At 41.9% G+C, this 27977-nt stretch overlaps 2 protein-coding genes across 2 annotated transcripts; both read left to right on the top strand.

The window, feature by feature from the left end:
- Positions 1-36: 36 nt before the first annotated feature.
- On the top strand, positions 37-27738 carry LOC306779015 (4-hydroxyphenylpyruvate dioxygenase-like; the record flags this gene model as incomplete). Its single annotated transcript, XM_079270756.1, is given in 15 exon segments — positions 37-51; positions 223-249; positions 406-468; positions 779-883; positions 1164-1206; positions 1510-1586; positions 1732-1821; positions 1931-2034; positions 2121-2198; positions 26644-26806; positions 26906-26977; positions 27061-27063; positions 27067-27183; positions 27433-27549; positions 27628-27738. Coding segments are annotated over 15 exon segments (1173 nt in total). The 5' UTR covers positions 37-48.
- LOC306778954 (sodium-dependent phosphate transporter 1-B-like) lies at positions 13432-15721 on the top strand (the record flags this gene model as incomplete). Its single annotated transcript, XM_079270695.1, has 5 exons — positions 13432-13900; positions 14678-14933; positions 15014-15199; positions 15290-15374; positions 15505-15721. The coding sequence occupies 5 exons, from the start codon at positions 13432-13434 to the stop codon at positions 15658-15660; spliced, it is 1152 nt and encodes a 383-aa protein (XP_079126821.1). The 3' UTR covers positions 15661-15721.
- Positions 27739-27977: the final 239 nt, after the last annotated feature.

Here is a 27977-nt window from a genome sequence, read left to right on the forward strand (position 1 = left end):
CAGATTCACTGCTGATTTCATTCTGACAGTCAGGTCAACAGGAGCAAGATGGTGAGTTACATTTCACTGTTGAGTCATTTTCAGATGACTTCTTATCTTGTTATTAACTGTGATAAAGAGACCATGTGTTTGCACGGTCATAACATCTGTCAATGTACTTCAGCATGGCTGTTGCTTTTCTTTGTAATACAATGACGTCATGATGTTTTTTTTTAATTATAGACAACATACACAGATAAAGGCGAAACGGTAGGCTGATAAAACTTTAGTTTGTGTTCATTTTTCTATCGATTGTCTTTCCCTTTCAACATGCGTTTTTACTTCAACCTTCTATGTGATTTTCTCCCGTTAGGGGAATGTTTTGACTCCATATGACTAAAGCTAAATATTTGTTCTCGTCCTTAGCATGAGCAGGGAGGGTTCCTCTGCTTTGATCACATAACCTTCTGGGTTGGAAATGCAAAACAGGTAAGTTAAACTGCTCTGTGTCCAGTTTTTCGGGCACATATATTCTGACCAACTTTCACACAAATGAAGGAGTAGACTACACAAAGTGAATTGGTTGTCCTGAGGGGTGGAGGGGACAAAGCATGTAAAACCCCAGGTGACATACATGTGATGCAACTTGAGTGCAGACAGCAAAAACAATCTCTCCAAAATTATTGCAAGGAAGAGTTTAAGGCCAATATGTGGCTATCATGCCCAATTTCAGTTAACTGTGACATTTAAGAGAAATTGCCATGATTTTCTGTTGAATATAAATCATTGTCTTCAACAGGCTGCATCATATTACTGCAACAAGCTGGGATTCGAGCCTCTGGTTTACCGGGATCTGGAGACAGACAGTCGTGACGTGGTGTCCCATGTCGTCAAACAAGGAAAGGTAAAGAATCGTGTCTGGAAGTACAGCGCACACATGAGACAATCAGCAAGATTTATTTTAGTGCAACAAAACAAAAATGACAAACAGTGTATTGTGCAGGTATTTGACTTTTAGTGAGTATACGTAATAGAAATGTGTTTAATTACACAACTGATCTCAAAATGTTGTAGTTTTCTTGAGTAATGTGGATTGTAACACTAGCTTTAAATAAATAGCTATATTGGACTCAAATTGTGACTTTGCAAATCAAATGAACGTTTTGATACTTTGTATTTCACAGATCATTTATGTGTTCTCATCTGCCCTCAATCGTGGAAACAAAGGTACGTATCCTTTCATAGCTGAAGTAGTTATTTGTGTTTGTCAAAATGTCACATGTCACTATCAACAATACATACTTAATAAATACAAAAGTATATTTTTTAAGTTTGAAATGAACATTTTCATCAACAAATTTTTAAGTCACAATTCTAAGAATATAAAACACATTTGTTTGAGAGAGCAAATAAAGGAGTTGCCACAATACAGATCACTCATATTTTGGCAAACCAAACTTGTACTTACTATGAAATGGTTTGATCAGTCACTGTTTTATTTGTCCATTCATTTTTCTCATATTTTCTCAGAGATGGGTGATCATTTAGTCAAACATGGGGATGGGGTGAAGGATGTTGCATTTACAGTGCAGGACTGTGACTTCCTTGTACAGGGAACACAACAGGTTTTCCATTTAAGTGCATTCTTAGCTGTTTTCTAAAGCACTATATACTTTTGAGTTGATAATTAATTGCTGTGAAAGAATGCTATTAAAGTAATATTTTTTACTTACCAAATGTCCTTGTTCACAGAAAGCCAGAGAGCAAGGTGCAGTTATTGTAAAGGAGCCCTGCACCCTGGAGGACAAGCATGGTAAAGTCAGGCTGGCCGTGCTTCAAACGGTGAGACAAGTCTCTAAGCATGAATCCTATGAATTTACATTGAACATTTATTTTCTATGTCGATTTAGAAAAAATGCCAGAATTGTAGACTTGCTTGTGTGTGCCGCAGTATGGCGACACCACACACACGTTTGTGGAGAGGGCCGGATACAGTGGGTTGTTTCTGCCAGGCTTCCAGCGCCCTGACTTCAAGGACCCTTCACTAACCAAACTGTGAGTGTACATAAGTCATTATAATGTTCATAAGACGGTGAAGACAGAACAACAGCTTATGTTTGTGTGCTTTTGCTTCCGTGCAGACCAAGTGGAAAACTGAACTTCATTGATCACGTTGTGGGAAACCAACCGCATGATGAGATGGTCCCAGTGGTGGATTGGTAAAAGACTATCAACTAATCAACTACTTATTTTAGAAACTTTAGCATGCTGTGTGATAACAACATTGCTCTTCAAAGCAGTGGGTGAAAAGACTTTGCATGACTTTGCATTTCTTCAGTGGGTCTCCAGCAATGTTCCCTCTAATTTTTCATGTGTCTGGGCATACACACAAGCTCCCTGAGCACACTGAGGACCACTGTGAGCAACATCAGATGTGCACGCTGTGGCCACACACCAGTATCACACCTGTTCAAAACCTTGGATCATAGCAAGTTACATGGCTTATTAAAAGAATCAAATTACAGCAGCAATTTTCACTAGTTTACTTTTAATATAACTGATTTGACAAACTTTAAAGGAAAAAGACAAAAATCTTGTTGTTCATGAGATGTGTAGTATGTTTTATGTGAGAGTCCTGCTTGGCCATGGGAAGAGTCTTGCTTTGGCCTGTGTGAGGTCCTGTTGTGGCCTGTGTCAGGGTCCTGTTCTGGAAGAAATGATACATATACACCTTTCAGACATAACATTTTGTTCACATTAAAACATTCACATTTTGCACAATGACGTGTGCTGTAGCTTGTGTGATACAGTGTAAATTCCTGTAACTCTGTCTGTAAAATATGTAATTACTCAGTTTTTTATTATCATTTCTACTACCCATAAATTATCTAGTAGTAACATAATTTAATGATTAATATCCATAAGTAAAAAATCTTAATAAATGTCACTAGAATATGCACAAATCTGACTTAAATTTTACCTTATTTTTCACGTCTGTCCTTCTCACTTCTCCAATGGTTGTACACTTTGTCCAGGTTGATGGCTTCGTCTGCTTCTTGCTTTGACTTTATGTCGCTGCCCGTTCGTTTCGCCATGATAAGGGGTTAGCATTTGCGTCTCGTAACTCCTCCGCACTGTTGTTAGCTAGCTAACCTGCACGGCGCGAATGGGCAGGGCAATAGTGTCAATGCTATGATTGGCTGCGTAGCGTAAGTGAACCGAATCGTATCATTGGCTGGACACCTGTCACTCACTGAGTTACGTTGCAAAATAGTACAGAAAACAAAATTATTATTATTATTATTATTATTATTATTGGTTTAATTGATTAGATAAGATTAGGACTAATATTAGATATTAATTAATACGTTTATGTTGAATTTTATTTTATGCGCTGCATAGATTTTCTTGTGCGCTGAGAATGTGCGAGCAGTGCGCGATTGCTCAAGCGCGCAGCTTAGAGGGAACATTGCATACCAGTCTACAGTCTTAAACAGACACCAGTCTTTTTCGTATCATGTCCCTTATAGAACAGACAAATGAGGATGAGGATCTGCAGGACCTTCATGGACATCCTCAAGAAGTATATAACCGGGAAATGGCTCCCACTCAAGTTAGCGAAGAGATCAGGTTTCTGATAAAGTCGTTGGTTGTTAAATGCAACGCTCTGGCGGTTGCTAACTCCAACGCTCTGGCGGTTGCTAACTCCAACGCTCTGAACCAACAGGGCTTGGACAGACTTCAGGCTGAGCACCAGAGGAAGGTGAACCAGATGGAGGAACAGATCCAGCAGAGAGACTCTGAGATCCTGGATCTAAGAAAAGCAAGTGAAAGTCTTTCTGAGGAGCTCGAAATGACGAAATGCCACCTGTCTGAGACACAACGGATCCAGGGGACAGAACTCCGAGAGTTGAAAGAGGACAACAAGCCTCAGGACCGTCAAGGACATACCCAATTACATGATCTTAAAATGTCTCTCGCTCAAAAATACAACGAGACCATCAGTCTGATGAATCAATTCAGCAACCTGATTGAAAGGGAGAGTTTCTGCAGCAGCGCCTGCGAAGGTGAAGTCGGAACAAGCTATGCGGATCTGGAGAGTCTTGGGTCTGAGCAGCTGAAAAATCAGCTGAGAAGCAAAAGAGCTGAACATGAGGCCCTCCTTGCTAAATACAACACTCTGGAGAAGGCTGACATGGACCAGTGGTGGAGACACAAAGAATCGACCACGGACTCCGGAACAGCAGCTTGGCAGTCTCGCTACAAAGCCCTCCTTAGGAGGTTTAAAGAGCAGCAGGCCAAAACACGAGAATTGAGGGAGAAATTTAAACAGGTGGATGAAAAGCTAAAGAGGAATGAGACGGAACAACGAGAGTTGAAAGAGGAAGAGAAGGTCACGACTGAGGCGGCTGACAGTATTACGAAGGGTGAACGAAGAAAACAGGCTCCTGGAGGACATCTGTTTATCAATAAAGAGGGCGTCCAGATGGCCCTTTAAGAAGATGCTGGATAGAGAGACTGAATTGTGCAAGATGAAGACATCAATATTAGCAAATAGGAAGAGAGACAGAGAGAAGAGATAAAGAAACTCAGGAGGAACCGCCAAGTGAGCACTAACCGGTGGCATTTCTCCTGCTCCCCCCCCCCATTCAGTGTGACACTGAGTGAGTGGGGGGGCTCACATTTAGGGGTTTCTCCTGCTCCCCCCCCCCATTCAGTGTGACACTGAGTGAGGGGGGGCTCACATTTAGGGTTTTCTCCTGCTCCCCCCCCCCCATTCAGTGTGACACTGAGTGAGTGGGGGGGCTCACATTTAGGGGTTGGCAATTTATGGCATTCAAGGAGATCCTAAACACAAGGACCAGGATGGTGAGCTGCAAGGAAGACTGAGGGTGGGCAGTTACAGCAGCTACAGCTCAGCAGTGACCAATGGAAGTGCAGTTCAGGAAGAGAGCGTGACTCAGGAAGCTGGCAGGGACATCGCTCTGGAAGAGGATGAGCTGGAGGTCGACCAACCAGCCGTCTCCTTGCTTTTCCAGTTCCTGCAGATACTCACAGCGTGCTTTGGCTCTTTTGCTCACGGAGGGAACGATGTCAGGTAGGCAAGGGGGGTTTTCTCCTGAGGAATTTATGCATGTGCTGTTTCTGAGTTGTAACATAAACCATTTCTATCACTAGCAATGCGATTGGTCCACTGGTGGCCCTCTGGCTTGTGTATGAGAGCGGCTCTGTGGTGTCCAGCGCACCTACCCCCATTTGGCTGCTTCTTTACGGCGGAGTGGGCATCTGCGCTGGACTCTGGGTATGGGGACGTAGAGTGATGCAAACCCTCGGCAAAGACCTGACACCCATTACACCCTCCAGGTATGCCTGGACACATTTATATCCTATAACAACTACAATTCTAATATATTTGATAGTATAAGCGTACTAACATGTTTTCTTCCAATTTAGTGGATTCAGCATTGAGCTAGCATCAGCACTCACAGTTGTTGTGGCATCCAATGTTGGTCTTCCTGTCAGCACAACCCACTGCAAGGTAACGAGACTTAAAACTCTCAAACGTCGTCCTAAATAGAGTATGATAATCAAAAGTAGGTTCTGATTTGAGCATGTGTTAACACAGTATTGCATATTCATGAACCCAATGCTTTTTTACATTGACGCAGGTGGGATCTGTGGTGGCTGTAGGATGGCTGCGCTCCAGGAAATCAGTCGACTGGCGTCTGTTCAGGAACATCTTCATCGCTTGGTTTGTGACGGTTCCTATCTCTGGGCTGATCAGTGCTGCCATCATGGCGCTCTTCATATATGTAGTTCTGTGAGCCTCACACTGCCCAGCTACGCTGGGACTCCAACTGACGGACTGCAACCAACAGTTTTTGTTTGACTGACTTATTAAACTGTGCTAACAAACATGTTCCAGTTGATTTCTTTTAATGATGTTTATAATATAATTCAAAGTGTTTTTTGAGGTCAAGGCAATGATGTTATCTCATATAGAATATGTCCATGAATGATGTAGGATCTAATAACACTGTTCAAATATCCTATGATTTTGTATATTCCAATGTATATTTGTATAATAGCAATATGTAATTAAAATCAAATAATTCAATTTTCACTGAAAAAGAACAAACGGTTGTATTCTATGTTTGCTTATTTGGATGTTATTAAACAACGCGTTGCTTGATTTTAAGGAATTTCAATGTATTTTACTCCATTTTTGCATATTTTCTTAAATTCCCCTTTTAATGTAGTTTCTTATAACCTGACACCCATGTGTTTAATAATAACACTTGCAGAAAAGTATCAGCGTTATGGGGTCAAATCTGCCCTAAAGCATTGATTAAAGACATCATTTGGTTTAAGTCAGATTTTTGAAATTCGTCAAATCTCTCATGAAACCACTTTTACTCAGGGTCCATAACTGAGGAAATAAGTCTGTGCTCAGTACTCTCACTTTGTATCACTTCATAACTAATGTTACTGGCATTAACATCAGCATCTTACAGTTTTTTTCATTTGCTAACACAATAAAATTGCACATGAAGCAAATGTATTGCAACTGACTCTCAAGGAGAAAAAAGCTCAGCACTGATCTGCAACTATAAGCATTCTCAGCCTCACACTTTTTTGTAAAACACACTACCGTGTATGTGCGTGTGCTAAAAGTGCCTACAAATTAGGCTACCCATTATGTAGACTGGCCTATCGTAGGGGTGAGGGGGGGCTCACATTTAGGGTTTTCTCCTGCTCCCCCCCCCCCCATTCAGTGTGACACTGAGTGAGTGGGGGGGCTCACATTTAGGGGTTTCTCCTGCTCCCCCCCCCATTCAGTGTGACACTGAGTGAGTGGGGGGGCTCACATTTAGGGTTTTCTCCTGCTCCCCCCCCCCATTCAGTGTGACACTAATCTCTAATATATATACACTGTAAGAAAAGTCAGTGAATTTTACGGTGATAAACTGTTAAATCACAACAGTAAGAGACCGTAAATTGTAAATCGGTTATATTCAGTTTATCGGACAGTGAAACACCGTAAATACAAATATCAGCTAAAACAATAATTTGTGCATGTATTTATTGTATAGAATACATTTTGTCACTGTTAAATGTACTACGCATTGTACTGATAACAGAAATACACCGTAATATGAAAAATAATCCATACCGTACATTTTGCACTCATTTCTTTTAAAACATACATTTGGTTACTGTTAAATGTACGGACCACTGTGCTGCCAACGGAGAAATAACACATTATACATTTAACAGGCAGCCTCGTATGTTTTGCATTTATTATTCGTATAAAATACATTTTGTCACTGTTAAATGTACTAAACATTGTACTGATAACGAAAATGCACCGTAATATGAAAAAAGATCCATACCGTGATTTTTGCATTCATTACTTTTAAGAAATACACTGTGTTACTGTTAAATGTACGGACCATTGCACTGCCAATGGAGGTAAAACGCATCATACATTAAACAGCCGGCCCCGTATTTTTTGCATTTATTATTCGTAAAATAGTCGGTATCTCACTGTTAAATGTACTAAACATTGTACTGTAACGGAAATACACCGTAATATGAACAAAAATCCATACCGTGATTTTTGCATTCATTACTTTTAAAAGATACATTTTGTTACTGTTAAATGTACGGACCATTGCCCTGCTAATGGAGGTAAAATGCATCATACATTCAACTGCCAGCCCCGTAGTTTTTGCATCTATTATTCGTAGAATATGCAGTTTGTCATTGTTAAATGTACTAAACATTGTACTGGTAACGGAAATACACCGTAATATGAACAAAAATCCTGACCGTGATTTTTGCATTCATTACTTTTAAAGAATACATTGTGTTATTGTTAAATGTACGGACCATTGCACTGCCAGTTGAGGTAAAATTCACAATACATTCAACTGCCAGCCCCGTAGTTTTTCCATCTATCATTCGTAAAATATGCAGTTTGTCACAGTTAAATGTACTAAACATTGTTCTGGTAAAAGAAATACACCGTAATATGAACACAAATCCATACCGTGATTTTTGCATTCATTACTTTTAAGAAATACAGCCAGCCCCGTATTTTTTTCATTTATAGTTCGTAAAATATTCAGTTTGTTAAATGTACTAAACATTGTACTGGTAACAGAAATACACCGTAATATGAACAAAAATCCATACCGTGATTCTTGCATTTGAATGGGAAATTCCAAACACTTTTCCCATAGTGAACTAAGGATATTTGACCCAATTCAGCCTAAATACCCATAGAAAACAATGGCTAGGACCCTGACATTTTCACAGTCATTCCACCTTTGCCCACAGATTAAATGATGCGAATATCAGTTGGAAATTGATTGTTTATTTCACCTAACATCAAGGATTCTAACCCAATGGTACTTATGATCCGAAATGGCCTTTTCTCTCAATTTTTACTCTTTAAATCAAAGTAGAGATTTGAATCCTTTTCCTCCTTAAAGAGGGGCTAGTGAATATGAATTCCCCCAAATTTTGCGGCCGTAGATGCAAGCTAAGTGTTATGTGGGAGTTCGCAGGTAGGACCCAAACGCAAGACCACAGGAGACAGAAGTTTACTATGAACAGGTTTTATTTCGATTGGGTGAAGGTGTGGAGCCCGTGGTCCGACACCAGAGTGGCAGAGCGACGGTGTGAGGCCCGTGGCTCGACACCGGAGGGCTGGCAGCTTGACGGCGAGAGTAGTCCGTGTCACACAAGGAGGGCAGCGCGGCGGCGTGTAATCCGTACACACAAGGCGGGCAGAGGACGCCACGGGGTTGACGCGGGTGAAAGACGGTACGACCTGACAACCCCAGACTGCAGGGCCAGAGCTTATGTAGTGCCAGCAGCCTCATTAGCGGGCCCTGAGTCTGGTGTGTCAGGCAGCAGGAGGTGATCAGCTGGAGTGTCCTCAGCTGTGCACACTCAAGGGTGTGGCCATGGGAGGCGTCAGGTCAGACAGGGATCCTGGATCCTGACACTAAGGTCCCCAAACACAGCCCCAAAGGTCAAAATTGAGGCATATTGCCTTATCTTTCGGCCTGTTTTTGGAAAGTGAGAAACGGCCCATTAAATCTGAGAGAAAGGTTGAAACTGCCTGAATTTTGCATAAATCATTCCCCTGTGATAACATGATGCAGGATCTAAAGCAAGATCTCTGCAGACCCTTGGGAAAGCTAACTTCTGTTAGCAGCATGCTAATGACTTGAATCCAATTGAGCCTTAAAGAGGGTCCTCTTTTGTCCATCATATGTGAATATTAGGACAACAAGCCATTTCCAAGTTTTTTCAAATGCACCCAACAGAGATGATTCGAACCAGATGGCACTTATTTTCCCAAATGGCCGAAAGCCAGTTTTCACCAGTCTTTTCTCTAACTTTTTATACTTTAAATCAGGGTAGAGATTTGACTCATTTTCTCCTTGGGAAACCCTCATCACCATTACCTACCTATAATCTGGACTTCGTAGCTGCAAGTTAAGGTCCCCAAAAACAGCCCCAAAGGGCTTAATTGATGCCTTATTCCCTTATATGAGTGGATTTTTTGACATATGCAAGAATTGCCATAATCTCTCAAATATGGGTCCCAGAACCCACAGATTAGCGAGCAGCATGTCCAGCGGCGTTGGCAGACCTACAGAGCGGCCCCGTCTGAAGTCACGTTAACCTAATTCATGATATAGATTAGACCGGACCGTGTACGTTTTAGTGATCTGTTTTACCGTTAATTCGGAAAAACCAAAATACGGAAATACCATGGTATTCTGGTTTTTCGTTTCAAACCAAGAACGGGAAAACGGAAATGGGCGGTCGTATTTCCGTTTTTCGTTCTGAATTCAAAAATGGAAAAACCAAGAACCAAAGTCAAATAAGGTCCGTGTACCTTTTATAAGATAAAAGTCAAGTTACACAATTAGTGATTCTGTTTGACCTTTTGAGGTCGTGTTGAAGTAAATGGAATAATTGGCCAGAGGGTAGTGTCATAGTAAAGGTCTTCAGCAACCTAAAGGCTATGGAAAGATTTCATGATGTGTGCATGGAAGTGATAAGAGATGTGTGGCACTATTACATAGTCACTGTCGTCCATTTGTATGATGATGGTGTAAGTAGAAAGGTCAACATGTTAAACATTTAACACATTTGACTACTTATATGTATGGCACTGACATAGACCTAACTCATCACATTTTAAACAGTTTGATTATAGCTTATCTTAGGTTTGTAATAATGATAATAATTTAAAGAAATATTGACATGATAATATGAAGTATTCGATTCTAGACCCTAATGGATTTTAAAGATACCAATATTGATATTTGAAAGTTAATATAAAAATCTGTTGTACGATTCTCAGCTGTAATTCACGAATCAACTTGTGATCGAGTAGAAATATATCAGTTTAATTTATAACCAGTTGAAGCCAAGAAAACTGAATCTTTACCCAAAACCTCTAATGCCCCTCTGTTCTGCCCAGGTTAGGTTTAGGTTAGGTTTGTGGTGGTTCCAATGGCACAGAGTGCCTGCAAACCTCAGGATGACTCACAGCTCCATCACAGCATTCTCCACCAAGTGGTCCAACCAAGCATTGTCTCTTTTTTAAATTTTTTTATTTTGCACAATTCAAACAACAACATTTTAAATAATCAAACATAACAGAGATAAATGAATATCACAGTGTAGGAAGAGACAGAAAGCCAACTGGGCTTATTTGAAGCCTCCAGGGAACCCTGGACTCTGTCCAGACTACCCCCCAAACCCTTTCCAATAACCCCAGTGTCTCGCCCGGCCCTTCACAGACTGAACTTGGGGTCCTTGGCCCAGCCCTTTCATCCCCTGCCCATGGGCCCAGCGTCCCCTCGACCCCTTCCCCCCAAGGCCGACGGCGGCCTCAGAGGAACCGAAGGCCCCCTGGCCACCTGAGAGACTTTGTTTGCTCCCTCAGGGGCGAGGGACTTTGTGGGGGGAGGGTAGTGTAACGGACTGAGGACATATAATGTTAACCTGTTATGTTAGGTGTTATGGTGTTTACAGGAAGTGTTCTAAGATGTTATATAAGATTGGTTCTTGCATTTACGGAGGTCAGTGAAGGCCTCATGCCTTGTGGGATGTTGTGGTTTTTGAGTGCTGGAACGAGCGAGAGAGAGGCTATGACCGGGGAGCTGATGGTAAAAGATGTTCAAGAACGTTAACAGTGTTGCCTGTTTGTTGGCGTAGGCTACGGCCCACAGTAGCCTGTATACTGTCCGCAAATAAAGGACCACAAGAAACTAACGTCTCGTAGCTTTCCTGAGCAAGGGTCGCTACATTATACTATGGGCTAAAAGTAACACAGGGAAGTACGACTAAGTATTATCACTATGGGTAAATATAAATAAGATCAACACCACCTTTACCCGTAATGTTTGGGAAAAGACTGCCGTTCGTGACAACATGCATAAACAATCTGCAAAGGGTTGAGACTTTCTTCCTCTACACATGTTCACAATATCCCATTCAGGAAGGAAATGCATGCTATGGAGTGTTCTTATTGGCCCATTGTAACTTTTTACTGGCTCTTAATGTTGGTCCCTGCGATGGCATAATAGCTCATACATCACATATATAAACTTATATATCACGTATATATAAACACTTGTGATTTCACTCACCTCGAAAACAGTCTCAGCCGACGACGACACCCAAGCCTGGTCCGAAACAGGTAGCCTACAGGACGGGAGGAAAGTCAACGTCGCCCGCCAATTTCCCATAATGCACTTTGATAAAAGTCGTAAAAACGTGATGACACCTCCTTAATCAAGTTGATTTACACTACTAATTCAGTTAAATGTGAATTTTCAGGTTAACATTTGTTTTGTCATTGAGATGTTGCTAACTAGTAATTCCGTGTTATCACGACAACTTCAATAATCTTTTGTCATACTGACAGAATAATATTCTAAAATTAACAAACAAGTAAAATCACTTTTTACAGTGTAGTCTTTGACTGGCCGCCATGTTGGTTTGTAGTCCTTAATGTATCCATGGTGATGGAATGTTTACCTGCAGCAAAGCTGGGTTCTATCTGTGACATCATCAAAGCTGGGTTCGATCTGTGACATTAAGAATTCTGTGACATCACATCAAATCAACTGGCCAGAATTCTAGAACTCTGCATTGACACTCCAAACCATACCAGTCTACATACCATACCAGCAATGTTCCCTCTAATTTTTCATGTGTCTGGGCATACACACAAGCTCCCTGAGCACACTGAGGACCACTGTGAGCAACATCAGATGTGCACGCTGTGGCCACACACCAGTATCACACCTGTTCAAAACCTTGGATCATAGCAAGTTACATGGCTTATTCAAAGAATCAAATTACAGCAGCAATTTCCACTAGTTTACTTTTAATATAAGTGATTTGACAAACTTTAAAGGAAAAAGACAAAAATCTTGTTGTTCATGAGATGTGTAGTATGTTTTATGTGAGAGTCCTGCTTGGCCATGGGAAGAGTCTTGCTTTGGCCTGTGTGAGGTCCTGTTGTGGAAGAAATTATACATATACACCTTTCAGACATAACATTTTGTTCACATTAAAACATTCACATTTTGCAGAATGACGTGTGCTGTAGCTTGTGATACAGTGTAAATTCCTGTAACTCTGTCTGTAAAATATGTAATTACTCAGTTTTTTATTATCATTTCTACTACCCATAAATTATCTAGTAGTAACATAATTTAATGATTAATATCCATAAGTAAAAAATCTTAATAAATGTCACTAGAATATGCACAAATCTGACTTAAATTTTACCTTATTTTTCACGTCTGTCCTTCTCACTTCTCCAATGGTTGTACACTTTGTCCAGGTTGATGGCTTCGTCTGCTTCTTGCTTTGACTTTATGTCGCTGCCCGTTCGTTTCGCCATGATAAGGGGGGATAAGGGGCATTTGCGTCTCGTAACTCCGCCGCACTATTGATAGCTAGCTAACCTGCACGGCGCGAATGGGCAGGGCAATAGTGTCAATGCTATGATTGGCTGCGTAGCGTAAGTGAACCGAATCGTATCATTGGCTGGACACCTGTCACTCACTGAGTTACGTTGCAAAATAGTACAGAAAACAAAATTATTATTATTATTATTATTATTGGTTTAATTGATTAGATAAGATTAGGACTAATATTAGATATTAATTAATACGTTTATGTTGAATTTTATTTTATGCGCTGCATAGATTTTCTTGTGCGCTGAGAATGTGCGAGCAGTGCGCGATTGCTCAAGCGCGCAGCTTAGAGGGAACATTGCATACCAGTCTACAGTCTTAAACAGACACCAGTCTTTTTCGTATCATGTCCCTTACAGAACAGACAAATGAGGATGAGGATCTGCAGGACCTTCATGGACATCCTCAAGAAGTATATAACCGGGAAATGGCTCCCACTCAAGTTAGCGAAGAGATCAGGTTTCTGATAAAGTCGTTGGTTGTTAAATGCAACGCTCTGGCGGTTGCTAACTCCAACGCTCTGGCGGTTGCTAACTCCAACGCTCTGAACCAACAGGGCTTGGACAGACTTCAGGCTGAGCACCAGAGGAAGGTGAACCAGATGGAGGAACAGATCCAGCAGAGAGACTCTGAGATCCTGGATCTAAGAAAAGCAAGTGAAAGTCTTTCTGAGGAGCTCGAAATGACGAAATGCCACCTGTCTGAGACACAACGGATCCAGGGGACAGAACTCCGAGAGTTGAAAGAGGACAACAAGCCTCAGGACCGTCAAGGACATACCCAATTACATGATCTTAAAATGTCTCTCGCTCAAAAATACAACGAGACCATCAGTCTGATGAATCAATTCAGCAACCTGATTGAAAGGGAGAGTTTCTGCAGCAGCGCCTGCGAAGGTGAAGTCGGAACAAGCTATGCGGATCTGGAGAGTCTTGGGTCTGAGCAGCTGAAAAATCAGCTGAGAAGCAAAAGAGCTGAACATGAGGCCCTCCTTGCTAAATACAACACTCTGGAGAAGGCTGACATGGACCAGTGGTGGAGACACAAATAATCGACCACGGACTCCGGAACAGCAGCTTGGCAGTCTCGCTACAAAGCCCTCCTTAGGAGGTTTAAAGAGCAGCAGGCCAAAACACGAGAATTGAGGGAGAAATTTAAACAGGTGGATGAAAAGCTAAAGAGGAATGAGACGGAACAACGAGAGTTGAAAGAGGAAGAGAAGGTCACGACTGAGGCGGCTGACAGTATTACGAAGGGTGAACGAAGAAAACAGGCTCCTGGAGGACATCTGTTTATCAATAAAGAGGGCGTCCAGATGGCCCTTTAAGAAGATGCTGGATAGAGAGACTGAATTGTGCAAGATGAAGACATCAATATTAGCAAATAGGAAGAGAGACAGAGAGAAGAGATAAAGAAACTCAGGAGGAACCGCCAAGTGAGCACTAACCGGTGGCATTTCTCCTGCTCCCCCCCCCCCATTCAGTGTGACACTGAGTGAGTGGGGGGGCTCACATTTAGGGGTTTCTCCTGCTCCCCCCCCCATTCAGTGTGACACTGAGTGAGGGGGGGCTCACATTTAGGGTTTTCTCCTGCTCCCCCCCCCCCCCATTCAGTGTGACACTGAGTGAGTGGGGGGGCTCACATTTAGGGGTTGGCAATTTATGGCATTCAAGGAGATCCTAAACACAAGGACCAGGATGGTGAGCTGCAAGGAAGACTGAGGGTGGGCAGTTACAGCAGCTACAGCTCAGCAGTGACCAATGGAAGTGCAGTTCAGGAAGAGAGCGTGACTCAGGAAGCTGGCAGGGACATCGCTCTGGAAGAGGATGAGCTGGAGGTCGACCAACCAGCCGTCTCCTTGCTTTTCCAGTTCCTGCAGATACTCACAGCGTGCTTTGGCTCTTTTGCTCACGGAGGGAACGATGTCAGGTAGGCAAGGGGGGTTTTCTCCTGAGGAATTTATGCATGTGCTGTTTCTGAGTTGTAACATAAACCATTTCTATCACTAGCAATGCGATTGGTCCACTGGTGGCCCTCTGGCTTGTGTATGAGAGCGGCTCTGTGGTGTCCAGCGCACCTACCCCCATTTGGCTGCTTCTTTACGGCGGAGTGGGCATCTGCGCTGGACTCTGGGTATGGGGACGTAGAGTGATGCAAACCCTCGGCAAAGACCTGACACCCATTACACCCTCCAGGTATGCCTGGACACATTTATATCCTATAACAACTACAATTCTAATATATTTGATAGTATAAGCGTACTAACATGTTTTCTTCCAATTTAGTGGATTCAGCATTGAGCTAGCATCAGCACTCACAGTTGTTGTGGCATCCAATGTTGGTCTTCCTGTCAGCACAACCCACTGCAAGGTAACGATACTTAAAACTCTCAAACGTCGTCCTAAATAGAGTATGATAATCAAAAGTAGGTTCTGATTTGAGCATGTGTTAACACAGTATTGCATATTCATGAACCCAATGCTTTTTTACATTGACGCAGGTGGGATCTGTGGTGGCTGTAGGATGGCTGCGCTCCAGGAAATCAGTCGACTGGCGTCTGTTCAGGAACATCTTCATCGCTTGGTTTGTGACGGTTCCTATCTCTGGGCTGATCAGTGCTGCCATCATGGCGCTCTTCATATATGTAGTTCTGTGAGCCTCACACTGCCCAGCTACGCTGGGACTCCAACTGACGGACTGCAACCAACAGTTTTTGTTTGACTGACTTATTAAACTGTGCTAACAAACATGTTCCAGTTGATTTCTTTTAATGATGTTTATAATATAATTCAAAGTGTTTTTTGAGGTCAAGGCAATGATGTTATCTCATATAGAATATGTCCATGAATGATGTAGGATCTAATAACACTGTTCAAATATCCTATGATTTTGTATATTCCAATGTATATTTGTATAATAGCAATATGTAATTAAAATCAAATAATTCAATTTTCACTGAAAAAGAACAAACGGTTGTATTCTATGTTTGCTTATTTGGATGTTATTAAACAACGCGTTGCTTGATTTTAAGGAATTTCAATGTATTTTACTCCATTTTTGCATATTTTCTTAAATTCCCCTTTTAATGTAGTTTCTTATAACCTGACACCCATGTGTTTAATAATAACACTTGCAGAAAAGTATCAGCGTTATGGGGTCAAATCTGCCCTAAAGCATTGATTAAAGACATCATTTGGTTTAAGTCAGATTTTTGAAATTCGTCAAATCTCTCATGAAACCACTTTTACTCAGGGTCCATAACTGAGGAAATAAGTCTGTGCTCAGTACTCTCACTTTGTATCACTTCATAACTAATGTTACTGGCATTAACATCAGCATCTTACAGTTTTTTTCATTTGCTAACACAATAAAATTGCACATGAAGCAAATGTATTGCAACTGACTCTCAAGGAGAAAAAAGCTCAGCACTGATCTGCAACTATAAGCATTCTCAGCCTCACACTTTTTTGTAAAACACACTACCGTGTATGTGCGTGTGCTAAAAGTGCCTACAAATTAGGCTACCCATTATGTAGACTGGCCTATCGTAGGGGTGAGGGGGGGCTCACATTTAGGGTTTTCTCCTGCTCCCCCCCCCCCATTCAGTGTGACACTGAGTGAGTGGGGGGGCTCACATTTAGGGGTTTCTCCTGCTCCCCCCCCCATTCAGTGTGACACTGAGTGAGTGGGGGGGCTCACATTTAGGGTTTTCTCCTGCTCCCCCCCCCCATTCAGTGTGACACTAATCTCTAATATATATACACTGTAAGAAAAGTCAGTGAATTTTACGGTGATAAACTGTTAAATCACAACAGTAAGAGACCGTAAATTGTAAATCGGTTATATTCAGTTTATCGGACAGTGAAACACCGTAAATACAAATATCAGCTAAAACAATAATTTGTGCATGTATTTATTGTATAGAATACATTTTGTCACTGTTAAATGTACTACGCATTGTACTGATAACAGAAATACACCGTAATATGAAAAATAATCCATACCGTACATTTTGCACTCATTTCTTTTAAAACATACATTTGGTTACTGTTAAATGTACGGACCACTGTGCTGCCAACGGAGAAATAACACATTATACATTTAACAGGCAGCCTCGTATGTTTTGCATTTATTATTCGTATAAAATACATTTTGTCACTGTTAAATGTACTAAACATTGTACTGATAACGAAAATGCACCGTAATATGAAAAAAGATCCATACCGTGATTTTTGCATTCATTACTTTTAAGAAATACACTGTGTTACTGTTAAATGTACGGACCATTGCACTGCCAATGGAGGTAAAACGCATCATACATTAAACAGCCGGCCCCGTATTTTTTTTTGCATTTATTATTCGTAAAATAGTCGGTATCTCACTGTTAAATGTACTAAACATTGTACTGTAACGGAAATACACCGTAATATGAACAAAAATCCATACCGTGATTTTTGCATTCATTACTTTTAAAAGATACATTTTGTTACTGTTAAATGTACGGACCATTGCCCTGCTAATGGAGGTAAAATGCATCATACATTCAACTGCCAGCCCCGTAGTTTTTGCATCTATTATTCGTAGAATATGCAGTTTGTCATTGTTAAATGTACTAAACATTGTACTGGTAACGGAAATACACCGTAATATGAACAAAAATCCTGACCGTGATTTTTGCATTCATTACTTTTAAAGAATACATTGTGTTATTGTTAAATGTACGGACCATTGCACTGCCAGTTGAGGTAAAATTCACAATACATTCAACTGCCAGCCCCGTAGTTTTTCCATCTATCATTCGTAAAATATGCAGTTTGTCACAGTTAAATGTACTAAACATTGTTCTGGTAAAAGAAATACACCGTAATATGAACACAAATCCATACCGTGATTTTTGCATTCATTACTTTTAAGAAATACAGCCAGCCCCGTATTTTTTTCGTTTATAGTTCGTAAAATATTCAGTTTGTTAAATGTACTAAACATTGTACTGGTAACAGAAATACACCGTAATATGAACAAAAATCCATACCGTGATTCTTGCATTTGAATGGGAAATTCCAAACACTTTTCCCATAGTGAACTATGGATTTTTTACCTAATTCAGCCTAAATACCCATAGAAAACAATGGGCTAGGACCCTGGAATTTTTACAGTCAATCGACCTTTGGCCAAAGATCAAGTGGTATGAAAATCAATGGGAAATTCCAAACACTTTTCCCATAGTGAACTAAGGATATTTGACCCAATTCAGCCTAAATACCCATAGAAAACAATGGCTAGGACCCTGACATTTTCACAGTCATTCCACCTTTGCCCACAGATTAAATGATGCGAATATCAGTTGGAAATTGATTGTTTATTTCACCTAACATCAAGGATTCTAACCCAATGGTACTTATGATCCGAAATGGCCTTTTCTCTCAATTTTTACTCTTTAAATCAAAGTAGAGATTTGAATCCTTTTCCTCCTTAAAGAGGGGCTAGTGAATATGAATTCCCCCAAATTTTGCGGCCGTAGATGCAAGCTAAGTGTTATGTGGGAGTTCGCAGGTAGGACCCAAACGCAAGACCACAGGAGACAGAAGTTTACTATGAACAGGTTTTATTTCGATTGGGTGAAGGTGTGGAGCCCGTGGTCCGACACCAGAGTGGCAGAGCGACGGTGTGAGGCCCGTGGCTCGACACCGGAGGGCTGGCAGCTTGACGGCGAGAGTAGTCCGTGTCACACAAGGAGGGCAGCGCGGCGGCGTGTAATCCGTACACACAAGGCGGGCAGAGGACGCCACGGGGTTGACGCGGGTGAAAGACGGTACGACCTGACAACCCCAGACTGCAGGGCCAGAGCTTATGTAGTGCCAGCAGCCTCATTAGCGGGCCCTGAGTCTGGTGTGTCAGGCAGCAGGAGGTGATCAGCTGGAGTGTCCTCAGCTGTGCACACTCAAGGGTGTGGCCATGGGAGGCGTCAGGTCAGACAGGGATCCTGGATCCTGACACTAAGGTCCCCAAACACAGCCCCAAAGGTCAAAATTGAGGCATATTGCCTTATCTTTCGGCCTGTTTTTGGAAAGTGAGAAACGGCCCATTAAATCTGAGAGAAAGGTTGAAACTGCCTGAATTTTGCATAAATCATTCCCCTGTGATAACATGATGCAGGATCTAAAGCAAGATCTCTGCAGACCCTTGGGAAAGCTAACTTCTGTTAGCAGCATGCTAATGACTTGAATCCAATTGAGCCTTAAAGAGGGTCCTCTTTTGTCCATCATATGTGAATATTAGGACAACAAGCCATTTCCAAGTTTTTTCAAATGCACCCAACAGAGATGATTCGAACCAGATGGCACTTATTTTCCCAAATGGCCGAAAGCCAGTTTTCACCAGTCTTTTCTCTAACTTTTTATACTTTAAATCAGGGTAGAGATTTGACTCATTTTCTCCTTGGGAAACCCTCATCACCATTACCTACCTATAATCTGGACTTCGTAGCTGCAAGTTAAGGTCCCCAAAAACAGCCCCAAAGGGCTTAATTGATGCCTTATTCCCTTATATGAGTGGATTTTTTGACATATGCAAGAATTGCCATAATCTCTCAAATATGGGTCCCAGAACCCACAGATTAGCGCGCAGCATGTCCAGCGGCGTTGGCAGACCTACAGAGCGGCCCCGTCTGAAGTCACGTTAACCTAATTCATGATATAGATTAGACCGGACCGTGTACGTTTTAGTGATCTGTTTTACCGTTAATTCGGAAAAACCAAAATACGGAAATACCATGGTATTCTGGTTTTTCGTTTCAAACCAAGAACGGGAAAACGGAAATGGCCGGTCGTATTTCCGTTTTTCGTTCTGAATTCAAAAATGGAAAAACCAAGAACCAAAGTCAAATAAGGTCCGTGTACGTTTTAGTCATCTGTTTTACCGTTCAGTCAAAAAATACGGAAATACGGAAATGCCATGGTATTCTCGTTTTTGCAAATCCCTTTTTTGTTTTTTCATTTAAAACGAGACACAGAGCACAGCAGGTAACCGGGAAAGAAGAATATTTCAAGAACTTTATACATTAATTAATTAATCTGGGCCGATGGGAGTGCGTTAGCATCAGTAGTTGACTATATGCTGTTTAATATTCATTTATCTATGTACACAGCAATAATTAAGTTTTCGATTAATCGGTGCATTTGATGCAATACAGTTCGTGATATAGTTTAATCAAAGTAATTTTCGTGTTCAGAGTTGTAGGCACTGATATTTATTTTTCCACCGTATTTTGCTGTTGATTTAGTGAACGTGAAGTAGATGCAAAGTCAAAGTGTTTACCAGTTTTACCAGTAGATGACAGTATAAGTGTATTTAAACCATAGATTTAGTCATATTTACCGGTGCCTCTAGGTTATTGATACTGTAATGATAAAAAATGTTTCAACCTCCTCATGTTATTATCTGTGAGACATATTGCTGTTTAGAAAGTTCATCTGTATGGGCGTCTGGATGTCTGAACACATTGACCTATTTGGTCTAGGACGAAGGTCACTTTTCTTTCCCAGTCGGGATAAACAGCCGACGTGGTCTTTCTCTATATCAACTGATTCTTGTTAGACTAAACATTTCTGCTTTAGTCTCCTGTGTTTTATCTGTTCCTCTCTGCCGGCCGGTATAAATATCTTGTTTGGATTTTGTGTCTTTAGAGCATATTCACAGTTCACTGCAATACGTGGTTGTGTTTTGTGTTCTCTGTTTGCAAACATTAAATTGACTTCTTGAAACTTTGATCATTCATCAAGACTCTGTTTTTATGTTAGACACTTTGGGACAAGCGGGAGAGAAGGCTCAACTTGCCATGCTTCAAGCTGTCCAGCAGATGACGCTGGGCGCAGAGGGAGGGAAACCGGCTCCTTTCCAGCCACGTAATAACTATAGGAGGGGCAGAGAGAGAATACGTGGTAGAGGGCGTTTCCAAAATAGCCGCCACGTTCCAGTTTTCACCAGTCTTTTCTCTAACTTTTTATACTTTAAATCAGGGTAGAGATTTGACTAATTTTCTCCTTGGGAAACCCTCATCACCATTACCTACCTATAATCTGGACTTCGTAGCTGCAAGTTAAGGTCCCCAAAAACAGCCCCAAAGGGCTTAATTGATGCCTTATTCCCTTATATGAGTGGATTTTTTGACATATGCAAGAATTGCCATAATCTCTCAAATATGGGTCCCAGAACCCACAGATTAGCGAGCAGCATGTCCAGCGGCGTTGGCAGACCTACAGAGCGGCCCCGTCTGAAGTCACGTTAACCTAATTCATGATATAGATTAGACCGGACCGTGTACGTTTTAGTGATCTGTTTTACCGTTAATTCGGAAAAACCAAAATACGGAAATACCATGGTATTCTGGTTTTTCGTTTCAAACCAAGAACGGGAAAACGGAAATGGGCGGTCGTATTTCCGTTTTTCGTTCTGAATTCAAAAATGGAAAAACCAAGAACCAAAGTCAAATAAGGTCCGTGTACCTTTTATAAGATAAAAGTCAAGTTACACAATTAGTGATTCTGTTTGACCTTTTGAGGTCGTGTTGAAGTAAATGGAATAATTGGCCAGAGGGTAGTGTCATAGTAAAGGTCTTCAGCAACCTAAAGGCTATGGAAAGATTTCATGATGTGTGCATGGAAGTGATAAGAGATGTGTGGCACTATTACATAGTCACTGTCGTCCATTTGTATGATGATGGTGTAAGTAGAAAGGTCAACATGTTAAACATTTAACACATTTGACTACTTATATGTATGGCACTGACATAGACCTAACTCATCACATTTTAAACAGTTTGATTATAGCTTATCTTAGGTTTGTAATAATGATAATAATTTAAAGAAATATTGACATGATAATATGAAGTATTCGATTCTAGACCCTAATGGATTTTAAAGATACCAATATTGATATTTGAAAGTTAATATAAAAATCTGTTGTACGATTCTCAGCTGTAATTCACGAATCAACTTGTGATCGAGTAGAAATATATCAGTTTAATTTATAACCAGTTGAAGCCAAGAAAACTGAATCTTTACCCAAAACCTCTAATGCCCCTCTGTTCTGCCCAGGTTAGGGTTAGGGTTAGGTTTAGGTTAGGTTTGTGGTGGTTCCAATGGCACCGAGTGCCTGCAAACCTCAGGATGACTCACAGCTCCATCACAGCATTCTCCACCAAGTGGTCCAACCAAGCATTGTCTCTTTTTTAAATTTTTTTATTTTGCACAATTCAAACAACAACATTTTAAATAATCAAACATAACAGAGATAAATGAATATCACAGTGTAGGAAGAGACAGAAAGCCAACTGGGCTTATTTGAAGCCTCCAGGGAACCCTGGACTCTGTCCAGACTACCCCCCAAACCCTTTCCAATAACCCCAGTGTCTCGCCCGGCCCTTCACAGACTGAACTTGGGGTCCTTGGCCCAGCCCTTTCATCCCCTGCCCATGGGCCCAGCGTCCCCTCGACCCCTTCCCCCCAAGGCCGACGGCGGCCTCAGAGGAACCGAAGGCCCCCTGGCCACCTGAGAGACTTTGTTTGCTCCCTCAGGGGCGAGGGACTTTGTGGGGGGAGGGTAGTGTAACGGACTGAGGACATATAATGTTAACCTGTTATGTTAGGTGTTATGGTGTTTACAGGAAGTGTTCTAAGATGTTATATAAGATTGGTTCTTGCATTTACGGAGGTCAGTGAAGGCCTCATGCCTTGTGGGATGTTGTGGTTTTTGAGTGCTGGAACGAGCGAGAGAGAGGCTATGACCGGGGAGCTGATGGTAAAAGATGTTCAAGAACGTTAACAGTGTTGCCTGTTTGTTGGCGTAGGCTACGGCCCACAGTAGCCTGTATACTGTCCGCAAATAAAGGACCACAAGAAACTAACGTCTCGTAGCTTTCCTGAGCAAGGGTCGCTACATTATACTATGGGCTAAAAGTAACACAGGGAAGTACGACTAAGTATTATCACTATGGGTAAATATAAATAAGATCAACACCACCTTTACCCGTAATGTTTGGGAAAAGACTGCCGTTCGTGACAACATGCATAAACAATCTGCAAAGGGTTGAGACTTTCTTCCTCTACACATGTTCACAATATCCCATTCAGGAAGGAAATGCATGCTATGGAGTGTTCTTATTGGCCCATTGTAACTTTTTACTGGCTCTTAATGTTGGTCCCTGCGATGGCATAATAGCTCATACATCACATATATAAACTTATATATCACGTATATATAAACACTTGTGATTTCACTCACCTCGAAAACAGTCTCAGCCGACGACGACACCCAAGCCTGGTCCGAAACAGGTAGCCTACAGGACGGGAGGAAAGTCAACGTCGCCCGCCAATTTCCCATAATGCACTTTGATAAAAGTCGTAAAAACGTGATGACACCTCCTTAATCAAGTTGATTTACACTACTAATTCAGTTAAATGTGAATTTTCAGGTTAACATTTGTTTTGTCATTGAGATGTTGCTAACTAGTAATTCTGTGTTATCACGACAACATCAATAATCTTTTGTCATACTGACAGAATAATATTCTAAAATTAACAAACAAGTAAAATCACTTTTTACAGTGTAGTCTTTGACTGGACGCCATGTTGGTTTGTAGTCCTTAATGTATCCATGGTGATGGAATGTTTACCTGCAGCAAAGCTGGGTTCTATCTGTGACATCATCAAAGCTGGGTTCAATCTGTGACATTAAGAATTCTGTGACATCACATCAAATCAACTGGCCAGAATTCTAGAACTCTGCATTGACACTCCAAACCATACCAGTCTACATACCATTCCAGTCTACAGTCTTAAACAGACACCAGTCTTTTTCGTATCATGTCCCTTACAGAACAGACAAATGAGGATGAGGATCTGCAGGACCTTCATGGACATCCTCAAGAAGTATATAACCGGGAAATGGCTCTCACTCAAGTTATCGAAGAGATCAGCTTTCTGATGAAGTCGTTGGTTGTTAAATGCAACGCTCTGGAGGTTGCTAACTCCAACGCTCTGGAAGTTGCTAACTCCAGAGCGTTGGTTGTTAAATACAACGCTCTGGAGGTTGCTAACTCCAACGCTCTGGAGGTTGCTAACTCCAACACTCTGGAGGTTGCTAACTCCAACGCTCTGAACCAACAGGGCTTGGACAGACTTCAGGCTGAGCACCAGAGGAAGGTGAACCAGATGGAGGAACAGATCCAGCAGAGAGACTCTGAGATCCTGGATCTAAGAAAAGCAAATGAAAGTCTTTCTGAGGAGCTCGAAATGACGAAATGCCACCTGTCTGAGACACAACGGATCCAGGGGACAGAACTCCGAGAGTTGAAAGAGGACAACAAGCCTCAGGACCGTCAAGGACATACCCAATTACATGATCTTAAAATGTCTCTCGCTCAAAAACACAACGAGACCATCAGTCTGTTTAATCAATTCAGCAACCTGATTGAAAGGGAGACTTTCTGCAGCAGCGCCTGCGAAGGTGAAGTCGGAACAAGCTATGCGGATCTGGAGAGTCTTGGGTCTGAGCAGCTGAAAAATCAGCTGAGAAGCAAAAGAGCTGAACATGAGGCCCTCCTTGCTAAATACAACACTCTGGAGAAGGCTGACATGGACCAGTGGTGGAGACACAAAGAATCGACCACGGACTCCGGAACAGCAGCTTGGCAGTCTTGCTACGAAGCCCTGCTTAGTAGGTTTAAAGAGCAGCAGGCCGAAACACGAGAATTGGGGGAGAAATTTAAACAGGTGGATGAAAAGCTAAAGAGGAATGAGACGGAACAACGAGAGTTGAAAGAGGAAGCGAAGGTCACGGCTGACAGGCGGCTGACAGTATTACGAAGGGCGCACAAAGAAAACAGGCTCCTGGAGGACATCTGTTTATCACTAAAGAGGGCGTCCAGATGGCCCTTTAAGAAGATGCTGGATAGAGAGACTGAATTGTGCAAGATGAAGACATCAATATTAGCAAATAGGGAGAGAGACAGAGAAGAGATGTTTAGGCTTTTCTCCTGCTCCCCCCCCCCCCCATTCAGTGTGACACTGAGTGAGTGGGGGGGCTCACATTTAGGGTTTTCTCCTGCTCCCCCCCCCCCCATTCAGTGTGACACTGAGTGAGGGGGGGCTCACATTTAGGGTTTTCTCCTGCTCCCCCCCCCCCATTCAGTGTGACACTGAGTGAGGGGGGGCTCACATTTAGGGTTTTCTCCTGCTCCCCCCCCCCCATTCAGTGTGACACTGAGTGAGGGGGGGCTCACATTTAGGGTTTTCTCCTGCTCCCCCCCCCCCCCATTCAGTGTGACACTGAGTGAGTGGGGGGGCTCACATTTAGGGTTTTCTCCTGCTCCCCCCCCCCCATTCAGTGTGACACTGAGTGAGTGGGGGGGCTCACATTTAGGGTTTTCTCCTGCTCCCCCCCCCCCCCCATTCAGTGTGACACTGAGTGAGGGGGGGCTCACATTTAGGGTTTTCTCCTGCTCCCCCCCCCCCCCCCATTCAGTGTGACACTGAGTGAGTGGGGGAGCTCACATTTAGGGGTTTCTCCTGCTCCCCCCCCCCCCCCATTCAGTGTGACACTGAGTGAGGGGGGCTCACATTTAGGGTTTTCTCCTGCTCCCCCCCCCCCCATTCAGTGTGACACTGAGTGAGTGGGGGGGTCTGTCAGCGTACCGTTCAGACTGAAAGAGGACAAACTGCTGCAGAAGACCAGCTAGGTCCTAACGGGACAACAGAAATGAACGAAAGACTGTCTTTGCACTTAATGGAACATGTTTTTTCTTTTTAAACCGGTCCTATGTCCCGAGTCCTCTGCATCAATGTCACAGTAAAGGAACTGAACCGAGAGACGGATTCCTGGATGGACTTAAGGAGGTGACAAACATTCACTGGACAGATAAAGAGGAGACGGCATGCATGCATTTGTGTTGCGATTGTACTTTTATAAAGACGTGCTTGTATTTCAGTTTCGGGTTGTTTTATTTTTATTCTTTAACTGTTTGAAAACGCAGCATTTTTTTTATACAAGTATAATTTCTCGAGTTTCAGTGTCTCTTGAGATGAATATCACGGAGAGACTGCATGTGAACTGAAAAGTTTGCCTTCATACAAAAGTGTCTTCTGTGTGCCAACATCTGTATTTGACATTAATGTAACTTCAATATCAGACAAAAAATAAGCTGTACAGATATAAATATGATTCAATTGTCATAACTACTTCCCAAATATTTAGAATGTATTTCAAGAATGATTTAAAAACAAATTGAATATCCCTGTTCCACTCTTGTGTCGTCACTTACCTTAATACTTTAATGAAGTGTTGAGTGTTGTGTTTAACAGGCTTTTCTCCAACATTTCAAGGTTAATTTATTGATTTATTTTTACAGTCTGTATTTATTCCTTTTATTAAGTAACTTCACGTGGATCTCTCAGAGCTGGGTCAAATAATGCTTGCAAATAATTGATCTGCAGCAGTTCTGGGCATGTAAAGAATTAAAATACAACTTGTGTTGACTATGCACCAGTAAAAAACACTAAACATTTCAAATGATTTGACCTGTTTGACCCACCACATGAGGTTTGAACTTGCAGCTCTTGGTCTCTGGTTTGTGATCTAACAGGTATCAAAGAAACCTTCTCTTTCACCGCTTCTGGTCGGTAGATGACAAGCAGCTTCAGACTGAGTTCAGTGCCCTGAGCTCCATTGTTGTGGCAAACTACGAGGAGACTGTGAAGATGCCCATCAACGAGCCTGCCATGGGGAAGAGAAAGTCTCAAATCCAGGCAATGTTCTTTACACTTTCACATGTGAACTAGAAACAATTTACTTGCACAATAATGGTCAAATAACAGGTAATCCTGTCCCTACATTTTCACTCACAGGAATATGTGGAGTACTACGGAGGTCCAGGAGTGCAACATATAGCCATGAACACATCAGATATCATCACTGCAGTAAGCCTACGAGACACTTTGGCCTTATGGATGCATTCCAAAACACAGCGACAATAAATCTCTGATGAATCCCTTGTTTGTAGATTTGAAACCTAAAAGAGCGTGGGATGGAGTTCATATGTGTGCCAGACACCTACTACCACCAACTCAGGGAGAGCTTGAAAGAGTCAAAGGTCAAAATCTCAGAGGACCTCGATGTTCTGCAGGTCAGATCGAAGATCGTATTTGAACAAATTTGAGCATCATGTTATGTTTGGTCAAAGCATTGATTGTATTGTTTGTCTCCTTTGTTAAGTGTTTGGTATTTGTAGTGTATGAGTCTGAGAACATAATTTGCATCAACTGCTGTAATGAGCAAACGAAATGACAACACATAGCTATTCAGCATTACCAAAACAAGTGGAGAAATGAATTACAGTTCTTCATTTGTATCTTGTGACCTTACTCATGTCCAGGAACTGAAGATCTTGGTGGACTACGACGACAATGGCTATTTACTTCAGATCTTCACTAAGCCGGTTCAGGATCGCCCCACCGTGTTCTTGGAAGTCATTCAGAGACATAACCACCAGGTGAGGGCGCCACTGGATAGATAACCTTTACAAGGGATATGCAGTATACAGCAACTTAAAGGCATGATTTATCCACAGGGCTTCGGTGCAGGAAACTTCAAGGCTCTTTTTGAGGCCATCGAAGCAGATCAGAATGCTCGGGGAAATCTGACGATCCTGACAGCAAATGGAGTTTCAAAGAACATGTGATCCCCGTCTTGCAATTGCTTTAGTTACGGAAAGTCTAAACTATAAATTAACTATGAAAAGACACTTTCTGTTGAAGAGTATTTTACTAATAATGTGCCACATCAATGCTTTGATGTTGTGAGATACACAATAATAATGTGCAAAGGGTGTTGTTTTTTGTGACTTGCATTGTTTTATTACAATGTGACATGTATTTTATCTGTCAAAAAGTCATCATAATCTCTCCTGATGTTCATGAA

Source organism: Melanostigma gelatinosum (assembly GCF_949748355.1).
Source record: "Melanostigma gelatinosum genome assembly, chromosome: 6".
Classification (NCBI taxonomy): domain Eukaryota; kingdom Metazoa; phylum Chordata; class Actinopteri; order Perciformes; family Zoarcidae; genus Melanostigma; species Melanostigma gelatinosum.